Source organism: Pygocentrus nattereri, chromosome 11, assembly GCF_015220715.1.
Source record: "Pygocentrus nattereri isolate fPygNat1 chromosome 11, fPygNat1.pri, whole genome shotgun sequence".
Lineage (NCBI taxonomy): Eukaryota > Metazoa > Chordata > Actinopteri > Characiformes > Serrasalmidae > Pygocentrus > Pygocentrus nattereri.
Window position 1 is genome coordinate 824,479 of NC_051221.1, and position 25,033 is coordinate 849,511.

A 25,033-nucleotide genomic window follows, 5' to 3' on the forward strand; every position below is an offset into this window, starting at 1 on the left:
ACTGTTGAAACACACACTGATTTTATCATTATTTGGCATCCTCTTTGCCAGGATGACCAGCAGGCTTTCCCACCACTGTAAACTGTATTGATCCCTTCAGGCTGGGTATAAAGAGCTGAATTGACCGCAGCACAGCAGCTCTGCTGGACGTTGGAGCAGCTCCTGCATGAGTGAGCACGGCTGTAGAACCGAGCTCTCTCACTGAGTTCATTTACCCTCTTTTTCATGATGCATGACGGTGGATTCGGACGCGAGTGGCAGTGTTTTCCTCTGATGCAGCTCATCACGAAAATTCCATTTCTCAAAGACAAGGTAAGCAGTGGACTTAAATAGGAATGCTGAGTAAAATACACTCAGCAGCTGACAATGCTTTTATTTAACTTAGCATTCTGTTAGCTTCCTGTTTTTGTTTCCAATCTTACATTATTTGCTCTTTTCATTTTAATGTATAGTTTGTTTTAATATTTAATTATTTACATTTCTTTTTATTATTATTACTATTAAACAAGAACTTCTTTCTGTTGTTTTTGTTTTGCTAGTTTCTAACACAATTTTTAAAAGTTTTTTAATTTCACTGTGAATCACTTTGAGCTGCATTTTTTTATGTATGAAAGGTGTTACACTGAGAAAGATGGTTCTTCAAAGGTTCTTTAGTAAAGACAATGGTTCTATGAAGATCCATTAAGACTCCAAGACCGGTTTGCTGAAGCATGCATGCAGTTCTTTAAGTGTTCAGGGGTCTACACAGAACCATTGTCTTTACTGAAGAACCCTTGAAGAACCATCTTTTTATAAAGTGTATCATTATTAATAGAAGTAGTAGAAATAGGGTAAATCTGAGTGAACAGTAGATTTCAAATTTGAACATGAATTTCAGAATTCAGAATTTTAGAAGTTTCGTAAAAGTCTCTGTTCAGCAGATCAAACCCACTTAAAAGTCTGATCACGAGCTTCACAGGCAGAGATCAGACTAAAAACACTCTGAAGTTGGTCATGTTGGGTTGTTTGTACTAGACAGTCATACACTTCAGCTTGAATAGACACAAACAGAACTGAATTTACAATATTTGTACTTAATTTTTCTCATCATAACTTTTTAAATCTTTCTAAATTCCAAATTTTATTTTGTTTATTTGTAGGTTTAAATGAAAAACATCCCCGTTTTTTAAGGATTTTTGAAGCCCACTGTGTACACTTTTAAAAAGTGGTGGTGGTTTAACCCAATTGGTCACTGGCGGACCCTAACATTCATTACACATTCTAACCTAAGTATAGCTGAGATAGTTTGCTGAACAACTCATAGTAGATAGTGGACAATTGATAATGGAATTTGAACAGGACAAAGAGAATTTTTCTGAAAAGCTAGCTGTCCCAGTATACAACCATAGAGCTCACATTCCTCCAAAGCGCTGCCCGTCTTTTGGGCCATTTTTCTTTAGAGTGTTGCAGACAAATATACATAAAATATTCGCAAATAGGACTTTTTTTACGTTAACAAGAGTCGTAGTGAAAAATTAAACACTACTACATTTCAGACGAAGGTAAGATGTCCCAGAATTGGGACAGATGGGCGGCGTTTGACTCTATATTCCTCTCTGAAATGATCACCACTCCTCTCTCCACAGTAGCCATGTCCGAGTGAAGATGGGTGACTGGAACTTCCTGGGCGGAATCCTCGAGGAGGTGCACATTCACTCCACCATGGTGGGGAAAATATGGCTGACCATCCTCTTCATTTTCCGCATGCTGGTGCTGGGAGTGGCGGCCGAGGATGTGTGGAACGACGAGCAGGCCGACTTCATCTGCAACACCAAGCAGCCTGGCTGCCGCAACGTCTGCTACGACCGTGCCTTCCCCATCTCTCTCATCCGCTACTGGGTGCTGCAGGTCATTGGGTTCAATTCAGTTCCATTCAGCTTATTTTTATAGCAGACACTTCCAGTCCTGCTCAAACACACCACATGAACTTGGTAATTAATAATTTTGCAGGATTAAATGTATTGTTTTAATGACAAAATATGTCTGGGGTGCTGAAATCTGTCATTAATGGGGCACAGCCACTCAGATATCTGAAATCTGAATTATAATCTGTTTTAACTCAACTGTTTTTCTCTTCTTGGATGTAATGTTTATTTTTACCTCATGTAATGTGTTCTCCACTCATCATACATAGATCAGATTTGGATCATATATATAGATATATAAAGAAAGGTCTCAGCAGCTAATAACGTTAGTCCATCAGAAAATCTGCCAGAGAATTTCTGATTGTGTCGGACCATTGGTTCCTAACCCTGGTCCTGGAGTGTCTCTTCCCTTGGTGTTCTCCCTGTGAAGTGTGTGTTAGAGCACGATAAGGATTGGGAACCAATATGCTGTGATGAAATGATGAAACCAATGATGAAATCTCAAAATAGATAAGTGAATATGATAAAACATGTTAAGTCTTGCAAAATAAAAAGGGTGAAAGTAGCAGTCAAGATAACTTAAACTAACATGTGGCTAATTTTATACCACAACAGGTCATCTTTGTCTCCTCACCCTCACTTGTCTACATGGGCCACGCCATCTACCAGCTGAGAGCCCTAGAGAAGGAGCGACACTGCAAGAAGGTGGCACTGCGACGGGAGCTGGAGGCACTGGACCCGGACCAGACAGATGCCCGAAAGAAGGTAGAGAGGGAGATGAGGCAGCTGGAGCAGGGCAAACTGAACAAGGCTCCCCTTAGGGGATCACTTCTGCGAACTTACATTGCTCACATAGTGACCCGGTCGGTGGTGGAGATCGGGTTTATGCTGGGTCAGCACCTGATCTACGGGAACCAGCTGGAAACACTGTATAAATGTGAGCGTGAACCGTGCCCGGATGTTGTGGACTGCTTTGTTTCACGCCCAACTGAGAAAAGCGTGTTCATGGTGTTCATGCAAGTCATAGCAGCTGTCTCTCTCTTCCTCAGCTTGCTGGAGATTTTGCACCTTGGATACAAGAAACTCAAGAAAGGCATCCTGGACTACTACCCACATTTGAAGGATGACCTGGATGACTGCTATGGTGCCAAGTCCAAAAAGAACTCAGTGGTGCATCAAGTGTGCATCAGTCAAGGACGCAAGGCCACAATCCCTACAGCGCCAAGTGGGTACACGCTGCTTCTTGAGAAGCAAGCCAACGGACCTGCTTTCCTGCCTCTAACCAGCGGATCATCTGCTTTCCTGCCCATTCAAGGTCAAGCTGGAGGGAGGCTGGGACAGGAAGGTCAGAAAGAAGGCAAGAAGCTTGTCCAGAGTCCCACAGAGGGCAACAACAACTCCAATAACACAAGTAACGAGGTTCGCTCCCATCCGGACAAGCCTGAGCAACTTCTGGTGGATTCGCAGGAGCTTGAAACTGAGAGTTCAGAGTACCCAACGCTTCCAGTGACTGACTCCACTTCCTGCCCCGCTACCTGTCCAACAAGTGGTGCTCGGAGACCCCGGAAGGTCAGTGGCCCACGGCACTGCAGTACAGTGTTGGAAGGCAATGCTTCAGACAGTGGAGAGTCCTGCAGCAGCTCTGCGGCCGCAGGAATTCGGCCCTGCGTTGGTCATCCTGTGGTCCATGGCCGGCCCCTCCCTAAACAGGACTTCAGGAGATCCAGCCGGCCCCAAACGCCAGACTCTGTGGCAGACAGGAGCTCAGATTCACGGCAAAGTCCTGCTCTCTCCACAAACCGCCGAACTTCACCAGCCAGCAGCGGCAGCAGCAGGAGAGCTGCGACAGACCTGCAGATCTAAAAATACTGCTTTTAAAGTAACCTTAGAAGTTGCCACCTTCTACTAACAGCAGAGTGAAATGTAACTGAACTATATTAATATTGTAAATGATATATCATGATAAGTATCAGTAGATTTTTTTCTTTACTGGAGTAAGAAAAGCAGTATATCTAAAGAAATAAGAGCTTTTTTATTTAAAATTTAACTTTTTTTCTTTCAACAAAGAACGATTTTAGGAACAGGTGCTATTCTTCTCTTCTAAATTTATCTTCTCACTTACACAAGAAACTAACTTCTTTATCTTTTTAAAATGATTTAAGAACTTTTTTTTGTCATTTTAGGATCAATCTTGTAAGTTTTTCTTTGGAAAGCTTTCTTGAGTCCAGCACCACTATCATGCAGAACAGCCTGGAGAAATAACTGCTGGTTCTTCAGACCATTTTAGTGTATGTTTTCCTCTGTTTCATTTGCCATTTCGTCTCAGTCAGCATGGGAAAATCTTGCTCATGACATGAGTATGGTGCACTAAATAGGGAAAAAGACAAAAAAAAAATGCAGATCACAGTGACACTACTGTCATTCGCCACTGTAAACATCATTTAAACACTGGCTTAGGATGTGAAATTAAGGCCTGCCAGATCTACCGAATATCAGCTTTGCAAGACTAATAGAGCGCTGTTGTGGGAGGGGCTGGTTTAAGGCTCTGTTTGTGCTGTATTGTTTCGTTTCCAGCAACAGTCCAAGTACATTTGATTATTCTGTTTTAGAGCCCATTGTTCTTTCTCCTGAAGGCTGTTTCAGCTCGCCAGAAGGTGATGATACTGCCAAAAATAATGATGTCTCTTTCAGGGTTGGGATGCAACAGAAAACAAGTTTGGCATCATGATTTCAGAATCCAGAAATTATGTGTCTGTGTTCGGTCCAAGTTACATTTTGTAACAGAAGTATTGAGAACACATTTACTTTTAGAATACAAACATGGATTGTATGACATGAATAGACTCATAAATCCATGTGATCAGTCATTAATTAGGAGATTTGTGGAAAATTACATACAGGCCATTTACTGAAAATCACACAGCGTCCCATTTTACAGTCACATTTGCAAGATTTTGTTACTGGAATATGGCAAATTAGGAGATAAGTACAGCAGCAGTGGGATTGTGGGAGCAGCAGTAGGATTACTGCAGCAGCAGTAGAATTATGGGAAAAGGAGTAGGACTGTGGGAGCAGCAGTGGGATTACAGGAGCAGGAGTGGGATTGTGGGAGCAGCAGTGTGATTACAGGAGTAACAATGGGATTGTGTAAGCATTAGTGGGATTACAGGAGCAACAGTGGAATAATGGGGAAAGCAGTGGGATTATGGGAGCAGGAGTAGGACTGTAAGAGTGGCAGTGGGATTATGGGAGCAGCAGTGGGATTGTAGGAGCAACAGTGGGACTGTGGGGGCAGCAAAAGGATTACGGGAGCAGCGGTGGAATTATGGGAAAAGCAGTGGGACTGTGGGAGCAACAGTGGGATTCCAGGAGCAACAACTGGCTTGTATAAGCAGCAGTGGGATTACAGGAGCAGCAGTGGAATTATGGGGAAAAACAGTGGGATTACGAGAGTAGTGGTGGGATTACAGGAGCAGCAGTAGGATTATGGGAGCAACAATGGGATTATGATAAAAGCAGTGGGATTATGGGAGCAACAATGGGATTATGATAAAAGCAGTGGGATTATGGGAGCAACAATGGGATTATGATAAAAGCAGTGGGATTACGGAGCAGCCGTGGGATTACAGGAGCAGGAGTAGGACTGTAGGGCCGCAGTGGGACTGTAATAGCAGCAGTGGGATTAAATAAGAATCACAACCACAAAGTAATGCAGAGGAAGGTATTCTGAAATTATTCTGAATACTTTTTATGTATTCTCTGCCCCACCCTCAGCTCCTCTGAAGCAACGGCTGCTGCCACACCTGCAAACAGCTACCAGCTCTTTAACAGTCAGACAGGTAATGCTACTACTATAGTAAATAGCAATGCTTTTGCCTTTTTCTTTGCACTAAATTCACTTGTAATTCTTTGTTAATTAAAGATTGATTCAAAAAATGTTTATGCTGTCGTATAGATTATTGATTCATTTGACGTTTCTGGAGAAACTTCATGTATATGGTCAACAGGAGTCACAAAAAACTTGACAGCACTGAATTAAGAGGAGAAATAAAGTAGAAATGAAGATAGAAGGTATCTTTCCTGAAAAGCAGAGGAAAAGGAGGATGGCCTCCAAAGACCTCTAAAGTTAGCGGTGGCTGTAAACGACTAAGCTTAAAGGAACCGCACAGCATTTTTCCTCCAAAACATTCTAAAGTCTGAAATGGCACTAATATTACACTGTACATGCTTCCGTCCAGTTTTCCCTGGAACAACCACAAGCACAAAAAGAGTTCAGCCTCACATCAGGGTCTTCAGAGATGAATCCTGAGTGTTCATGTGCAATCACCAACAAATCACTCGGGGGGTGTCCAATCTAACCCACAAAGGGCGGACGTGGCTCTGGGTTTTCATTCCAAACAAACAGGAGCTCAGCTGATTGTACTCGTTTAATCACCGCTCCAGTCTTCAGCTCCACACGGGCCCTTTGTGGATTAGATGGGACACCTCTGCTCTAGAACTATTAGCTGGAGAGCTGTGCTCTGGCCATTCTGGCCTCATTTCCCCGTGGTCCCCGTGGTCCCCATAGTCCAGGGCCAGATATAAAATGACATTAGTGTTGTGCTCTTTATCAGGCTCTACTATAAGATGGCATACTCCCTCCAGGTAAGGGAGAGGACCTGCCCCAGGTGGAGGAGTTTAAGTATCTGAGATCTTGTTGAGAATGATGGGAAGAGGGATGGTGAGATCGAGCACAGGCTGGGACAGGCAGCAGCAGTAGCGCAGTCACTCTACTGGACTGTAGTGAAGGGGGAGCTGAGCCATAAGGCAAAGCTCTCTGTTTACCAGTTGGTCTACAGACTCACCCTTTCACTGCATGTCCACTTGCACTTTTTCATGCTGCATTCTGCTGAACCAGCTCTCTGCCTTCATATGAACTTGAGTGAGATCCCATTCTTACGCCATAGGAAGTAAGATGATTTAATATGATGTCGGCCCACCCTTTGCAGCTATAACAGCTTCAACTCTTCTGGGAAGGCTTTCCACAAGGGTTAGGAGTGTTTATGGGAATTTCTGACCGTTCTTCCAGGAGCACATTTGTGAGGTCAGACAGTGATGTTGGACGAGAAGGCCTGGTTCACAGTCGCCACTCTAATTCATCCCAAAGGGGTTCTATGGGGTTGAGGTCAGGACTCTGTGCAGGCCAGTCAAGTTCTTCCACACCAAACTGGCTCATCCACGTCTTTATGGACCTGCTTTGTGCACTGGTGTGCAGTCATGTTGGAACAGGAAGGGACCGTCCCCAAACTGTTCCCACAAAGTTGGGAGCGTGAAATTGTTGAAAATCTCTTGGTGCTGAAGCTTTAAGTGTTCCTTTCACTGGAACTAAGGGGTCGAGCCCAACTCCTGAAAAACACCCCCACACCATGATCCCCCCTCCACCAAACTTTACACTCGGCACAATGCAGTCAGGCAAGTACCGTCTCCTGGCAACCGCCAAACCCAGACTCGTCCATCGGATTTCCAGATGGAGAAGCGTGATTGGTCACTCCAGAGAACACGTCTCCACTGCTCTAGAGTCCAGTGGCGGCGCTTTACTCCACTGCATTCCACGCTTTGCATTGCGCTTGGTGATGTAAGGCTTGGATGCAGCTGCTCGGCCATGGAAACCCATTCCATGAAGCTCTCTACGCTGTTCTTGAGCTGAACTTAAGGCCACATGAAGTTTGGAGGTCTGTAGTGATTGACTCTGCAGAAAGTCGGTGACCTCTGTGCACTATGCCCCTCAGCATCCGCTGACCGCTCTGTCATTTTACGTGGCCGACCACTTTGTGGCTGAGCTGCTGTCGTTCCCAATCGCTTCCACTTTGTTATAATCCCACTGACAGTGGACTGTGGAATATTTAGTAGTGAGGAAATTTCCCGACTGGACTTGCTGCACAGGTGGCGTCCGATCACGGTACCACGCTGGAATTCACTGAGCTCCTGAGAGCGACCCATTCTTTCACTAATGTCCGTAGAAGCAGTCTGCAGGCCGAGGGGCTCGGCTTTATACACCTGTGGCCATGGAAGTGACTGGAACACCTGAATTCAGTGATTTGGATGGGGAAGTGAAAACTTTCGACAATATAGTGTACCTGATACCCAAACGCTCACAGTGGGACTAAAATACAGATATAAGCCTTTTCTTCTCAAGCAGCTCCCTAGGAAGGCTCTGTGCTGTGAAGTGATGGAATAAAAGAAATCAGGGAGCGCAAAACTGGTGCATCAGCTGGTGGCGCTGTTTTATTAGCAGACCTCTCTTAGCTGGATCACAACAGGCAGCAGTTTCCATCTTCATCAAACAAGCAGCTGTGTGTGAAAAAAAAATTGGCTTACATAAAATTAGTTACATAGCCACTATTACAAGTCTCTTCAATTCACTGTGGCTGCAATAGGTAACACATTCAAGGGTGAAACTCATGGAAGACATGAAGTGCTTAGGAAATATTTTAAGCCCTGTTCAGTTGAATAACTAACATTTTAAATAAATAAAATATGTAAACTGTATTTTTACAGACAACTGACATTGCATGAAGTTGATCAACAAAGCGTGATGGTGTCAAACCCACATTCAGATTAGCGAGCGACTTTTAAGATTACAGCGGTTATGAACAAATCATTCCTAACGTCCACTTAACAAGTGGCGAGGTCACTACATCTCTAATCTGTGCAGAACAGCACTGGATGTTTGATATTTTCCAAGACGCAACATGGATTGTTAACAGAGACAAAACCAGCACGGCTCACCTTCATAACACAAAACAGCTCTGTGATTGCAGGGAGGCGCCGCCACAGCAAACAAGAGGAACGGTGAATGTGCATACCGCCACCTACTGGTTCTAACGGTTACTAACACCACCTTACACCTTCATACAGCAGCACTGCTGTCAGAACAAGACCGCTCATCTCCATTTTTGTTGTTGATCAGTTTTTGACTTAATTTGAAAATCCCTGTTGCTCTTTACACTGTGAGTAATTGTTTATGAAGAATGGACAGAAAGAAACGTTTCAAAATTACCTGGAAAGTCTGGCTCCATTGGCGTACACTCAGGGTACAGTATGTTTTCTCCCTCTCCTGTAAAGCTTGCTTTGAAAGCAGTGATTTGGCCTTCATGCTTTTCAGAACGTAGCCGTCGTCCACAGAAGGTGAAACGTACACTCGGTCAATCTCACTAGCAAGGTAGCTCAGCAAGGAACCTCTGTATGGTTCATTTTTTCGTCATCCAATCAAACGTCTTCTGTCCAGATCCTCACTCTCTACAGGTCTGTGTCTACAATGGGTTCAAGAAGAGACAGAGAGCTGCTGTTTCTCTGCTCTCACAGAAAGTCACGGCTGCCACTCGTGACAAAAGCCAGCCGTCTGATTGGCTAAAGGCAGCGCGGCAGAGCCCTTCTTTGAAATGCACAGGCCGTAGCCAGGCGAAGCTGTGAGAGGACCCGTACCATAAGCCTTCAGGGACCAGGTGAAAAGATTCCCTGTGGAGCTGAAGGCTAAGCATTAGCATGCTGTACCAGCATTGACCACAACTAAACTGAACAGACCTTCAACAAAGGGCGAGAGAAGAGGTCGCATTGCACGGTCACCCCAGAGTCACACTGCTCAGCGGTTCTCTCTTATAAACGCTGACTCGGGCAGACACCGAGTCTGTTTTTTAGCCTTCTGTACATTTCTGTTGGCCTGGTCATCACAACGTAAGTAACCGCAAAAAGCTCTGTAAAGAACAGTTAATGGGAGTCCACGCTGTAGAACACGTGCAGGCGGTTCCCACCAGCGAGAAACCCATCAGCCCATCACTGTGTCCATAAGCTGGAGGCACAATTACATAACAGTGAAATCGATGAGCTCACTGATTCATCTGCTGAAGGAACGGCGACTCCAGTTTGACTACCACTCTGATGATCGGCGGAACGTTAACATTACTATTTCTGCTCGGTTTGGTTTCAGAGGACTAGATCTGACTCGCTACTCACCACATGAAAAAACATTTCTTCTAAAATGATTATTAAAGCCTATATTAAAGCAAATTGATAAATTCCTGCTGAGCTGGTTCAGAGTCGGAGCTGAAACACATTTGGGACTTTTAACTTGATTTAATTTAGACTTTAGACTTACACCCTTCTGCTCTGAGTGACCCTAAACCTTGATTATGATTATTTTATTAAAATTAATGACTGAACATTCCATTTAGTCTCTACCAGAACAATCTTAACTCTGCCAAACTTCACCACGTTTCAGTCGTGACTGTTTCAGTGACAATATTAGCTTTGAACAGAGCTAAAACAAGGCTCCGCCCACAGAATTGAATTTATAATGTCAACTTTGAACCCATGATAAAAACCGATCTTCACGTTTATTATTCGTTACTGTTTATATAATTTTCCCAAACAACAGCCGAGATGTTTTTGAGTCTCAGCAGCTCAGAAATCAGATTCAGTGTGTTTATCTGTTCACACTGACACACAGACACGCAGCTGTGTCACATATGGAGACAAAGCTCAGATCGGGGCCACTTTTCCCTGCTTCAGAGCATCTGTAGAACAAATGAAACACCGCTCTCACACACAGGAGGTGATGCAGAAAAATATGTATTGAGTTCAGGAATTAACGTTATACCAAACTAAACCTACATGAACCCTAACTAAAGCCAACATGGCGCTACATCTCCAACTAAACTAGTCCTTCCAGTGTTTCTCCAGGATCTTACAAAAAAGTCACAAAAAATTACACAAGTGCAAATAAATACGCCACAGCTGGACTCTCAACGACAGTCTCCCTTTTCTCATATAATAAACTAAAGAAAGAGGACTTCCTCTTCAGTCTTCACTCCGCTCCTCCGACCTCGGCAGATGGCTCGTACTGCAGGAGCTGGACAGAGAGAGAGAGAGAGAGAGAGACGGAGAGAAACAAAAGTCTGTAGGGGTTTATCAGTCCTGCAGTGTCCTTCAGGGGTAAATACAGCTTCTGTCAGTCCATCTCCATCTAGTGGTCCAGAGCTGGGGTTTGGTGCTAACCACCTGTTTCAAATCTTCAAACACTCTCCAGACATTACCATGCTATACGGTACTACCTGCGGGGGTTTGGAGACCCCCACACCATACCAGAACACTTCGTTCTCACACACAGCTGCAAAGTAAGTGAACGCAATGCACAATTTTCAGAGCACCGTTCACCGAACATCGGCTATCTGAACATTGAGTAGTGCTGCTAACCAAGACACCGGGGCACTGGCGTCAGCCCTTACCCTGTTCCCGGGGCATTTATTCTGCTCTTGGGGCACTGGCGTCAGGTCTAACCCTGTTCCTGTGGCATTTATTCTGTTCCCGGGGCAGTGGCGTCAGCTCTTACCCTGTTCCCGGGGCATTTATTCTGTTCTTGGGGCACTGGCGTCAGGTCTAACCCTGTTCCTGTGGCATTTATTCTGTTCCCGGGGCACTGGCGTCAGCCCTTACCCTGTTCCCGGGGCATTTATTCTGCTCTTGGGGCACTGGCGTCAGGTCTAACCCTGTTCCTGTGGCATTTGTTCTGTTCCCGGGGCAGTGGCGTCAGCTCTTACCCTGTTCCCGGGGCATTTATTCTGTTCTTGGGGCACTGGCGTCAGGTCTAACCCTGTTCCCGGGGCACTGGCGTCAGCTCTTACCCTGTTCCCGGGGCATTTATTCTGTTCTTGGGGCACTGGCGTCAGGTCTAACCCTGTTCCCGGGGCACTGGCGTCAGCTCTTACCCTGTTCCCGGGGCATTTATTCTGTTCTTGGGGCAGTGGCGTCAGCTCTTACCCTGTTCCCGGGGCATTTATTCTGTTCCTGGGGCAGTAGCGTCAGCTCTTACCCGGCGCTTCAGGTCTTTGTTTTCCTCCAGTAGCAGGTCGTGTTTCTGCTGTAGCTCTTTCAGCTCCAGGCGCAGAGATTCAGCGTCAGCCGAGTCCGGCTCACCTGTGCCCAGGTGCTGCCTTATGAATCTGACAGGGCTCTGTTTAAGGCTCAAACCCACTCTGCTGGACAGCACCCACATGCCAAGCTGCCGCAGACGTTCAGAACCAGAGCAGCATGAGACTGGGTTTGAACTCACAGAACACAGGGCTAAGGCTTCACATGGTCACTGGACTACTGAGAAATCTAAATTCAGGGTAATGTTCATTTACAAAACCCGGTAATCAAACACAGACTGTTCCGATTGGAGGAGTAAAATTAAACGAGTGCTGTGTCATGTGATGTGATGCCACTGTTTAAAGCGTTCGTGCCAAGGCTGAGGTGGGAAATAGAGGAGAACTACTCCTCCGTAATGCCTTCTGGGTTTGTCAAACACTAGAGGGCGCTCCTGAGCGAGGCCGAAATGAATGGTCTTACATACGGAGAGCCTGATGTTCCATCAACAGACTGTAATCCGTGTAGAGGGCAGTGAACTTCTGCTCCGAGTAGATTACAGCTGTACTGGCAGTGTCTGAATAGCGTCTGAACGTCTCAGTGGCCTGCGGACAGCTGAAGTCGGACTCTTATAGAGCTGAGTGACCAGCTAAACTGCATCAAGTTCACAGTTATAAATAAAAAACTATTAACAAACTATTACTTACAGCGTCGTGCACACAACAGGTGCCACAATGAAGAAAGTGGCGTTTTTATTAGGCGTTCTACAGAAACGTCCGTTTTTGTGTCGCTAGCGTTTACAGATATATTACACTTGGAGAAACATGTAAGGCTTATAGTTTATTTATGGCTTTTAAATCAGTCGTATAAAATTCCGGTCACCACAGAAGAGCTCGTCCCCACAGTCGTGTGTGAAGGCTGAGGCCGTATTTTGAGATAAAAACAACAGCCAAATAAATGTTATAAACTATATAATAAAAGTCCCCAGGAGTCGCATCACTGGTGTTACTGCGTCTCTCATTCTGAAATAAAAGTCACGCTGATGACATCACTCGACCTCCTCTGACCTGTTTTCTGAGGATCTATGGAGAAAAGCTCATGGTGAGTCCACTGTGTCTCTCAGTTCTCAGAGATCTTCTCATTCAGCTCATGATCTCATATGAAGCTTCTAGCTGACGTCACTGGTGCGACCGACTTTATTCTGAGGTCACTGTGGGAAAATAGGAACACGAATGGATTAAATTCCCGTTCCCTGATGGACAGCGTGCGGTTTGATGTTCTGTAAAACGCACTGATCATTAAAAATCTGTATCTGTAACATCGATGAGGATCGGTAACTCCAGTGACTCCTACGGAGAGACAGGACAGTGGACGTTTCTGTAGAATGACCCGTTACTTGCTTCAAACGGAGCCTGAAACTTTCGGTTTCGTTTGATCTCCTGCTCGGCTGCTTCTGTCTGCGTCCAAGCAACACTATGTGTGCATATCAGCGCCACAGCTGAAGATCAGAGCGGGGAGCTCAGTACAGAGTAAGACTCTTTATTCTGGTTTTATTGGTATTCAATAATTATTCGGCTTCTAGTGCCAAAGGCATCCGACTCGATGGGTCTCAACGGCGATTTTTGAGTCTTAAACCGAGACGGAGACGAGTCCCAGTGAGGTCGAGACGGAGGCCGCTAGTTTATGGTCTCGAGTACTACAACAGCATGGTGCGTCCAAACACTGCATACGCCTGTTTCGCTGCATCAGGCCCAGCGTAAAGGATACTCCAGGGCATTGTTGGGTTTCTCCGTCTCCTCGTACAGCGCCACCAACACTGCACAGGAACACATTAGAGGGCGGGTTGTTAGTGCGGGATTACTGCAAACGTGCACAGTCTACAGTATCACACAGGCTTTTAGGCTGTAGTGCTGTTATTTGCTTTTTTCATCTATGTGGTCGATCAGCCGGAAACGACTGGTGTCTGAAGTTGGCTTCAATACTTTTAGCACTGGAGCTACGAGGCTATAAGGGAAATCCACGTCAAGTGACGTGAGCACCTGTAGCTCCAGCGGCCATCTCTCGCGGCCATCTCTCGGCTGATCGGCATCATTTTGGGGCAGGACATACCGTTAGTGAGACTGTCCAGGACTCCAGCCTTCTCCAGGTATCTTCTGAACTGCTCGCGCTTCGACTCGGAGGCCTGAAGAAACACATGATACCAAAATTAAACTCCCTTTCCCATCTACTGCACGTTCCAGCACGGCACGCTTTCACAACAGCCCGGTACGTGCTACACGTAGGGCCGGTGACGTCACCGAGAATTCCCCTCGACTGATTTCACAACTACGACCGGACGGAAAACGGATGGAATACGCTCTACAGAAGCCAAAGTGCTTCCGCACGCTAGCTCAGGGGTCGGCAACCTGCGGCTCTTTTACTGGCCTGGTGTGGCTCAACATCAGTATTAGATCAATAGGTAATAATAAAATAATCCTCCTTTACGGTAAAATAAAGCAAAAAGGCAAGGAGAAAGATTTAAGACGAACATCGATAACTTAGAGACGAATGGACTTATTAGCATTTATAGTCGCTCCAGCTGGTTTCCTGATATCTTTAATCTGCAACGAGAACCCGTCAAACACTAAAAACACAGTCAGTTTCTCGTTCTCCAGCTTCTTGTTTGAACTTTCCTGTTCTACCTTAAATGGTGCAGCAGTTCCACCCTGGCAGCGTTAAAGATGGAACGAGAACAATGTGAACGTGAACCTCACCTCAGCCTCGTCGAACACTCAGGGACGTTTTACCAAAAACTGATCTACTTTTGAGGCAAACTGGAGATGCGGGAAAAGTGGCTACAGCTGGGCAGGAGCAGAATGAGTCTGCGGTTTTTGGTCTGCATTATATTTCTGGATTTCACTAGGACGTTAGCACGTATTGAGCCACATACAGCCAAGACGGTAAAATGTCGTGGCTCCCAAGTGGTTTGATTTTCGTTGAAAAGACAAAGTGACTCTAATTATCGTTTGGGTAACTTTCAATTTAGTGTGCATACGAGCGTTCGGTCAACATCGTCTGAGCAGCTGGCGTCGTGCCGTCGTGACCGCGGGGTTCCTGATCGGTTCTGCAGATTAGCACTGTTGTAGAGCATCGTGCACATTAGACGTTACTAGTTAAGACACGACTTACGGATTTGTGGTTTAACCAGAGTTAGTAAACGTGCGGTTTAAACTAGCTAGAGTACCTGAGGACTCAGTAAAGACTGAACACACACACATTAAAGCACTACACTTCACTCCAGGGCTGTAAACCGGCCCGTAGTGTGTCGCGCTGGTACAAGCGGATCACATTTCTCACCACCAGGTTTACCTGTTCAGTTCCGTTTTCCACAATAAAAATATTTAGCACTTACTTCAGTTGTTCGATCTGCTTTTTATGAACACACATTTAATGGTAAGCACTTATTAAAGGCATGTAATACACATAATCCAACAAGCCAGTGCCATTTAGTCCAGCATGGCGTGTTTCATTAGTGACGCTGGGCAGATTCTTACCACTATAATATATTCACTGGGCGTAACTCTGTAAATATCGGGACTTCAGGCTACTTTATTAGAGTTGGTATCGGCTGATATCGATATATCGGGAAACGTGGTATCGCTCCGTCCAAACTGACACAAGTTAAAGCAATAGGTTTAAAAAATAAACAACTGGCCTGTTTATCGAAGACAAACCCACTTCCGCTCAAACCCTGAACACTGTTCACACCAAAACACGGCAGAATGGGGTTCACTTGCGTCTCTAGTGTCGATAAAAACAAGCCGTTTTAACTCTCGGTAAACGTTAGTACGAAATGAAGTCGGCTTCGGTTTCGAACTCTCAGTTCCACCTTAAATGGTGCACAAGTACCATCCCGGCGTCGGAGCATGTCTGCGGCAGCTGCGCCATTTAAGGTGGAACGCGGAGTTCGGACACGAAGCTAACTTCGACATGACTAGTTTCGCCTAAAAGCACACAGACACGAGTGAAACGAAACAGAACCGGTCCACGAGCAGCCGCCCTGCCCCGAACCGACGGTTAAAGCTCGCTACTCACTCTGTAATGCGCCATTGTCACTGCACTGTCCTTCGGTAACCGATTAGCTTTGTGGCTAACTGCTGCCAACTTTCTCTCCCCGCGCCTGCGCACTGCGGAGCACAACAGGCCGTTGTCCCGGCAACACAAGAAGGGGCGGGGAACGCCGCCGAGCTCTTAATCGATCACAGTCGCTTCCCGATATTCCCGATATCAGATCACCCGATCCGATCCGATGAGGAAGCCCCCGCTCTAAACCGGTTTAGAGGGGAACGCCGGTTCGGTTAAAGGGCTGAGACTGAGTTCGTGGTGAAAGGCGCCTGTTGAACATCAAACACAGTTTGCACAACTTTCTCGTGGCCTCGAGGTCGAACTCGGCAACCTAGACTGATTGCATGACGTCTCATAGCACACAGGCTGCCTCAGCTGCGATTTCCAGGTGATTTAATGCTTTTCCATGAGTTCTAGGGCCCAAAAGAGCCCAACCAGTTCTAAATATGGAGGTACACAACGAAGTACATCAAGCCCAGTGTACAACACTACACACACAACTATCTTTCTGCTGCAGAAGTTAACAGCCATGAGGCACATTCTACCCGTATTGAGGCACATTCTACCGAGACTGAGGCACATTCTACCCGTATTGAGGCGATTCTATCCATTTTAAGGCATATTCTCCCGTATTGAGGCGATTCTACCCATATTGAGGCACATTCTACCCGTATTGAGGCACATTCTACCCATTCTAAGGCACATTCTACCCGTATTGAGGCGATTCTACCCATTGTAAGGCATATTCTACCCGTATTGAGGCGATTCTACCCATTGTAAGGCACATTCTACCCGTATTGAGGCGATTCTACCCATTGTAAGGCACATTCTACCCGTATTGAGGCGATTCTACACATTGTAAGGCACATTCTACCCGTATTGAGGCGATTCTACCCATATTGAGGCACATTCTACCCGTATTGAGGCACATTCTACCCATTCTAAGGCACATTCTACCCGTATTGAGGCGATTCTACCCGTATTGAGGCGATTCTACCCATTGTAAGGCATATTCTACCCGTATTGAGGCGATTCTACCCATTGTAAGGCACATTCTACCCGTATTGAGGCGATTCTACCCATTGTAAGGCACATTCTACCCGTATTGAGGCGATTCTACCCATTGTAAGGCACATTCTACCCGTATTGAGGCGATTCTACCCATTTTAAGGCACATTCTACCCGTATTGAGGCGATTCTACCCATTTTAAGGCATATTCTACCCGTATTGAGGCGATTCTACCCATTTTAAGGCACATTCTACCTGCATTGAGGCGATTCTACCCATATTGAGGCATATTCCACCCGTATTGAGTCACCGTCACCAACGTTCCACCACAGGGGCGGGAAGCTTGGTTTATTTGATATATTAAGTGCATCAGTCGGACATTTTACTAAAAGCTAACCCTGTTTGTTAGTGTTGAACTCTTTATATGTTAAAATGAAAACAAGCACCACCTGCTAGTAGCCAGTCAGCTCGCTATTATCTGACGTCAGCAGGCTAAGCTAACAGCGCTGTTGGAAGAGCGGCTAACTTATGCTAACCCACGACGAATAAGGGCTCAAATCTGAGTTAGAGACGTCTTAGAGACGGTAGAGACGCCGAGTTTCTGGTGTTGGAGTGACAGAAAACGGGAACCTAACCAGCTTCTGTGATGTCTGGGCTTCTTGGGTTGCTGGCTAGCAGGCTAGAGGCTCGTCACAGCACAGGCCAGAAATCTGAGGGAGGCACTGGAGCTGCAGGTGCAGTTAAAACAATAAGTTATTATTGATTTGGATTCTAAGTGACTTAAAATCCTGTGTCAGACTAACGTTCAGTGATGGTCAAGCCGGTCCAGAAGGCTGGTGAGCAGCGGCAACCCATCGAGGCAGAAGAGGCAGCAGCATCAGACACACAGGATGGGCAGCTGATCAACTCGGCAGAGAAAGGAAAGAAAAACACAGTCAGTTCTGTAAAGAGTGGCTGACCACAGATTACAGTAAAACAGAGCAGTGGAGACTCCAGCAGGTCTCATTATTACAGCCTAACAAAAAGAGAGAACCCAGAAAGGTAACAGAGTCATGAGGCTCCCTGAGACGTCAGCGCCCCTCCACTCCACCTGTCATCAAACCTGAGTGAGTGAGTGAGTGAGTGAGGCAGGCAGTGCAACGACAGCACCAACACTCCCACTTACCATCATACTCTATGGGAAACTAATTACTGAAGGCTTCAGTAAACAAGTGGGTTTTAGCCTAGACTTAAAGACTAAGGCTGAGTCTGAGTCCTGAACATTAACAGGAAGGTTATTCCAGAGCTGGGGGGCTTTGTATGAGAAGCTCCGCCCCCTGATGGAGCTTTACTAGTTCTAGGTACCAGTAGTGAGCAGCACCTTGTGATCTAAGTAGGCGTGATGGTTCATAGTGGGAGAGAAGGTCACTCAGGTACTGAGGGGCGAGTCCGTTTAGAGCTTTATAGGTCAGTAATAGGATTTTATAATCAATGTGAAATTTAACTGGTAACCAGTGCAGGGCTGATAAAACTGGGCTGATATGGTCAAACTTTCTGGTTCTTGTGACTCTGGCTGCAGCGTTCTGGACCAGCTGAAGCTTGTTGAGGCTTTTACTGGGACATCCAGACAGCAGGGCATTACATTATAAGGCAGCAGGTTTGTAGAGTTTAACTGTGTTTATGAATTTTCTGCCTAATTGTTGCTATACGCTAATAGCATCTGGGGTTTAGTAACTGACGTAATCTTCTTCTTCTTCTTTCAGCTGCTCCCTTTAGGGGTCGCCACAGCGGATCATCTGCCTCCATCTTGCCCTATCCACTGCCTCCTCTACTTTCACACCAACCATCTCCATGTCCACCTTCACTACATCCATAAACCTTCTCTGAGGTCTACCTCTTCTCCTTCTACCCGGCAGCTCCATCTCCAACATTCTTTGCCCAATATATCCACTATTCCTCCTCAACACATGTCCAAACCATCTCAACCTGGCCTCTCTGGCTTTCTCTCCAAACTGCTCCACCTTCACCGTCCCTCTGATCTGCTCATTTCTAATCTTGTCCAGCCTTGTCACTCCCAACGAAAATCTCAGCATCTTCATCTCCGCCACCTCCAGCTCAGCCTCCTGTCTTTTAGACAGAGCCACAGTCTCCAAACCGTACATCATAGCAGGACGCACTGCTGTCTTGTAAACCTTCCCTTTCACTCTTGCTGCTATCCTTCTGTCACACATCAGCCCTGACACCCGTCTCCACCCGCTCCACCCTGTCTGCACCCTCTTCTTCACCTCTTTTCTACACTGTCCATTGCTCTGGATGGTTGACCCAAGTCATCCACCTTTACGACCTCTACTCCTTGCATCTTCACCTTTCCACCTGCCTCCCTCTCATTCACACACATGTATTCCGTCTTGTCTCTACTGACCTTCATTCCTCTCCTCTCCAGTGCAAACCTCCACCTCTCCAGATTCTCTTCCACCTGCTCTCTACTCTCACCACAGATTACAATGTCATCTGCAAACATCATGGTCCATGGAGCCTCCTGCCTGACCTCATCTGTCAATCTGTCCATCACCATTGCAAACAGGAAGGGGCTCAAAGCTGATCCCTGATGTAACCCCACCTTCACCTTGAAACCATTTGTCACTCCAACTGCACACCTCACCACTGTCTCACTATCCTCATACATGTCCTGCACCACCCTAACATACTTTTCAGCTACACCTGACTTCCTCATACAGTACCACAGTTCCTGTCTTGGCACCCTATCATCTGCCTTCTCTAGATCCACAAAGACACAATGCAGCTCCTTCTGACCTTCTCTGTACTTCTCTACCAACACTCTCAACGCAAACACGGCATCTGTGGTGCTCTTTCTGGGCATGAAACAAAACTGCTGCTCACTGATCTGAACCTCTCGCCTTAGCCTTGCTTCAGCAACTCTTTCCCATACCTTCATGGTGTGGCTCATCAACTTTATACCTCTGTAGTTACTGCAGCTCTGCACATCACCCGTGTTCTTAAAAATGGGGACCAGTACACTGCTTCTCCACTCATCAGGCATCCTCTCACTCTCCAGGATTCTGTTAAACAACCTGGTTAAAAAGTCCACTGCCTTCTCTCCTAAACATCTCCATACCTCCACAGGTATGTCATCTGGACCAACTGCCTTTCCATTCTTCATCCTTTTTAAAGCTGCCCTCACTTCCACCTTACTAATTCTCTGCACTTCCTGATCCACTATCTCTCCCCCCGTTGTCCTCCTCTCTCTCTCGTTTTCCTCATTCATTAGTTCTTCAAAGTACTCCTTCCATCTACTCAACACTCTCTGTTCACTCACTAGTACATTCCCCTCTCTATCCTTTATCAGCCTAACCTGCTGTACATCCTTTCCAGCTCTATCTCTCTGTTTAGCCAAACGATACAAGTCCTTTACTCCTTCTTTACTGTCCAGCCTCTCATACAGCTCATCATAGGCCTGAGCCTTTGCCTTTGCCACCATTCTTTTCGTTATGCGACTAGCCTCACAGAACTCCTGCCTACTTCCTTCATCTCTCTGGTTATCCCACTTTTTCTTAGCTGCCTTATTCTTCTGAATACTCTCCTGGACTTCCTCATTCCACCACCAACTTTCCTTGTCTTCTTTCCTCTGACCAGACGAAACACCCAACAAATTCCTGCCAGTTTCTCTCACCACCTGAGCTGTAGTTTCCCAGTCCTCAGGTAGCTCCTCACTGCCCCCAAGGGCCTGTTACAATTTTTCCCTGAACTGCCTGCAACCATCCTCCTCCTTCAGCTTCCACCATCTAATATTTGGCTCTGTCTTCACTCTCTTCCTCTTCTTTGTTTCTAATCTCATTCCACAGACAACCACCCTATGGTGCCTTGCTACACTTTCCCCTGGCACCACTTTACAATCTCCAATCTCCTTTAGGTGGCATCTCCTGTTAAGGATATAATCCACCTGTGTGCACCTCCCTCCACTCTTGTATGTCACCCTGTGTTCTTCCCTCTTCTGAAAATACGTGTTCACCACAGTCATTTCCATTCTCTCTGCAAAATCTACAACCATCTGACCTTCCGCATTTCTGTCTTTCACACCATACATACCCAGCACCTCTTCAATCCCCTCTGTTCCCTTCACCAACAGGTAATCTGACATTTCATATTTATGTTTTAATGGGTCATTATTTTAATTTGCTATAGGGAATCAGGTTGAGTTTGAGGTAGAGACAGGGTGACATTCACAGGTTTGCAGACTTGAGCAGGTGAGGTAAAACAGGAACAGGAAGCAGGGATTGTCCTGTTTCAGAGTCTCTTTCTCCTCATTTCCAGGCTCCTCCCACCCACCAGTTTGCAGCTACATGAACCTTCTTGACAGAAATGTCTAGTTCTCAGCTGGTCAGGACTTACAGCTTTTCCCAGGTGCATAAAAACAAAGAAATCGATCATATACCTCCACATCTGTTATGGGCTGTTCTTCATTCTCAGCACTGCAGTAACACTGATGTGGTGGTGGTGTGTTAGTGTGTGTTGTGCTGGTCTGAGTGGATCAGACACAGCAGTGCTGCTGGAGTTTTTAAACACTGTGTCCACTCACTGTCCACTCTATTAGACTCTCCTACCTTGTCGGTCCACCTTGTAGATGTAAAGTCAGAGACGACAGCTCATCTGCTGCTGCACAGTTTGTGTTGGTCATCCTCTGGTCCTTCATCAGTGCCCACAGGACGCTGCCCACAGGACGCTGCCCACAGGACGTTGCCCACAGGACGTTGCCCACAGGACGCTGTTGGCTGGATATTTTTGGTTCTCAATCCAGCAGTGACACTGCATTGCTGTGTCTGATGCCCTCACACCAGCACCACACTTACTACCTCGCCAGTGTCACTGCATTGCTGAAAATGATTAATATTAATAATACTTGTTCTGTGGTTGTCCTGACGATGAACAAAGTGAAAGGGTTAATGAGTTATGCAGAGAAACAGAACAACTACAATCTGCAACTGCAGAACTACGATGTGCAGCTATACATTAAATGGACCTGAGTAAATGGAAAATGAGCATCGCTACTTACCTGTACATAATTAAGTGTGTACATATGGTGCGTTCCAGTTGGGAGGCAGCTGTCTGAGTAGGCAGCATTTGTGCTTCAGAGACAAAGGCTGTCCCATTTGGAAGGCAGCATTTAAAACGAGAGAGAGAGAGAGAGTCTAGTTTAAAGTATTGGCTGTTCAGTAATGTTTTTATTTGTAAATAACATCGGTTTGTTTCAGAGATATTCTTGGCGTCCTCAGGGACTGACGTTACAGCGGCTGAGAGGCGCTGTCCGAGTGGCTGAGGAAGAAGCTGTAACAGGGAGAAAACTGTGCTGCTAAAAGGGGGATACACTGTGGAACCAGCCCTATGACTGATGTATGAAAAACACTTAAACTTACTGAATGATGTAGAACTTCAGAAAATACGTTTTTAAAATAAATCCCACAAATGCTTATTTTTGCCTGCTCTGGTTGTCTGGTATTGCTGTGATTATCGCAGTCACACAAGCGTTAGGTGAATGTTGAAGGCGAGACTGTATGAAATTACATACAACAAGCCAGATTAACAGATTGTGTGCGATCCTCTACTCTTACTGCACTAACTAAATTGGATTTAACACAGTATTTTTAGTTAACCTCAGAAAGCTTTGTTTATGGTTACAGAGACTGAATTTTCTTTGTTTAACAAAGAAAGAAAAGTTAGGAGCTTCTCGGAACTCGGAGCTTCGCTCAAGACTAGTTATGCTTCTTAGTACAACAAAGGTTCTCGTTAGCTGAAGTACATGTTTCTTGTTGCGTTGACAAAAAAATGTCAGTCAGAATAACTTTACAATTTATAAAAGTTGAATGAGCAAGAAAAAATTCTGTACCAAGTTTTTATGATGTAGAAAATAATGACTAAAATGTGTTATTTGGTAAAAGGGTACTGTTCTTTTGGGAATGTTTGTAATAATTCATGTTCCTTCAACAAGTTCACAAATTGTTGCTGGGCAGCTCTTACAGACCAGTGTGGTTATTTGAACTGCACCCTGGAGATTTGCGTCATTAAGGCACTTGCGGGGTTTTCTCGTCGTCCACTGCACGTGGTAACATGATTAACTTCAGCTAGTCCCCATTTGAAACAGCAGGAGGACTGGGTCATATTTATATACACTGTCTATGGATTTGAATTGCAGTGGGAGCAAGAAATGGACTAATGTGTCACTGACTGTGTTTACATCCAAATATTTTGCACCAATCTAATTTCATTCTGATCATAAAGACTGAAGTGTTTATATTCTCACTCTACTCAGATATCTAATGAAAATCTCTTTACATGCTGACTACAAGTCATCAGATCTATAATTACATGCTTGTGTGGAAAACACTGAGTTTTTAGCTGGCACGCTTCTGCTTTAAATTGTTTTAAAATGATGGCAGGGTCCTGACTTCTGTTTAAGGTCCGTTTCTATAGTTTTTAGTTCACTACCAGCATAATGAGCTCCATTTATTTCTACTGTAAAACGCGGCTTTCACTGGGAGATGTTTTTCTCTTCTAACTCTGCGTTTTAAACATCTCAGACGCTGCCAACTCGACCTCCACCGCCCCTCTGATCACCTTCCCTTGTTAATGTTGATGATCAAGTATTATAGTGTTTTTATTTTTATAGGACATATTCTATCAACTTGAGTGAATTTGGTTCAGGATGTTCTTCTGTTGCTTTAAAGACACTCAAGCTGTTATGAGCTCAACAAGTTTGCATAAACGTCTCTGATCAGCAGAAAAAAACGACCTGAGAGTTGTCAGAACATGACCTTCACTAGGAGATATCAGACTAAATATAAGTCTGATCTTTTTGCAAGAAGGCCTTAACATGGTCAGTTTTACAAATGTGACAGAAATAGTGCAGAGTCTTGAATTTGTTTTATTAATTTTCTTATCGTGACTTTGTTTGAAATGTTTCTAAATACTTGAATTCTGTTATTGATAGCCAGGTTTAAAAGAAGGGCGGAAAAATCTGTTTTAAGGTGGTCTCAAGACTTTTGGAACCCACTGCAATTATACATAAGAACCACCAAAAGAAAATTCAGAAAATCTAATCTGACTTTTGGTTAAAATCTCTTTAGATGGGCCAAAACATAATTCTGTTCAAAGGCGACACCATTCGTTTGACGTAGATGTGAGTCTGGAAATTAATCCATGTTGTTAGATATAAAGTTTGTGTGTGGGATACATTGCAAACTGAAGGAAAGCCTACGCTGAAATTGAAATAGCCCTGACATAAACCCAGGATCAGTTCTGCACTGAGCAGATGTAAAAGTTTGTAGCACTCTATAAAATGAAATGTGGAGATTTTGGTTTCACCAGTTATTTTTCCAGGTATGTTTTTGTATTTTTTTTAAACTATTTTAATCACAAAGACACAGAGAATGAAGGAGAACAAGGTAGCACAGTGTTTATTAGAAACTTGCACTACAGAAAACATAGTATTTGCAAATCATTACTACCACCCCATCAGAACTAGGCCCCCCTCCACACCTATTTCCATTGTTTTAGAGTGCTCCCCATGCACATTCTTCTAGAAGAATGTCTACCATTACACTTTTATAGAATGTTTGCCCTCTCATTCGAACCATAGTACCACTGCATTTTGTAAGTGTAAGTAGCATTTGGTGCTAATTTAATGACTGTTGCACTGGAGCCAACCACAGAAGTCCTCACAGATTGTCACATTTATGGAAGCTCAAGTCAGTGGTCATGATTCGGGATTATAACAGTTGAAGATGTGGAGATTGTACTTTCTGCAGAGTAAATTGTTGTAGTTAAGGCAACTACAGGAGTTCTTACTGGTGTGATTGTCTCTGCATGTGAGCTTGTTACAGAGACTGATCAGGTCATTGCTGTACTTGTTTTGATAAGTGATAGCTGTTGCAGCAATCATAGATGCAGTGGCCATTTCAGTAGCTTTTGTAGTTCTAGGGGTTTTTGTTATAGTTTGAGCTGCTGTTGTGTTTGTTGAAGTGGAACGAACAGTAGAAGTCAGTGTTGGTGTTTTTTCTGCCATTGAATGTGTAGCAGCAACTAAAGACATTTCAGCAGTAGCAGTTATTTCAGATGTTGCAGTGGTAGTTTGCGGTGTTGC

At 45.1% G+C, this 25,033-nt stretch overlaps 2 protein-coding genes across 2 annotated transcripts; one reads left to right on the forward strand and one right to left on the reverse strand.

Moving 5' to 3' along the window:
• Nucleotides 1-232: 232 nt before the first annotated feature.
• Nucleotides 233-3,780, forward strand: LOC108415560 (gap junction alpha-9 protein-like). The gene is made up of 3 exons (XM_037542912.1): nt 233-312; nt 1,626-1,887; nt 2,520-3,780. The coding sequence occupies exons 2-3, from the start codon at nt 1,645-1,647 to the stop codon at nt 3,765-3,767; spliced, it is 1,491 nt and encodes a 496-aa protein (XP_037398809.1). The 5' UTR covers nt 233-312; nt 1,626-1,644; the 3' UTR covers nt 3,768-3,780.
• A 6,713-nt stretch (nt 3,781-10,493) lies between these two features.
• LOC108415561 (MYC binding protein) lies at nt 10,494-15,988 on the reverse strand. Its single transcript, XM_017688606.2, has 5 exons — nt 15,861-15,988; nt 13,896-13,968; nt 13,554-13,602; nt 11,752-11,881; nt 10,494-10,791 (listed from the first exon to the last, which is right to left on the reverse strand). The coding sequence occupies exons 1-5, from the start codon at nt 15,873-15,875 to the stop codon at nt 10,747-10,749; spliced, it is 312 nt and encodes a 103-aa protein (XP_017544095.1). The 5' UTR covers nt 15,876-15,988; the 3' UTR covers nt 10,494-10,746.
• Nucleotides 15,989-25,033: the final 9,045 nt, after the last annotated feature.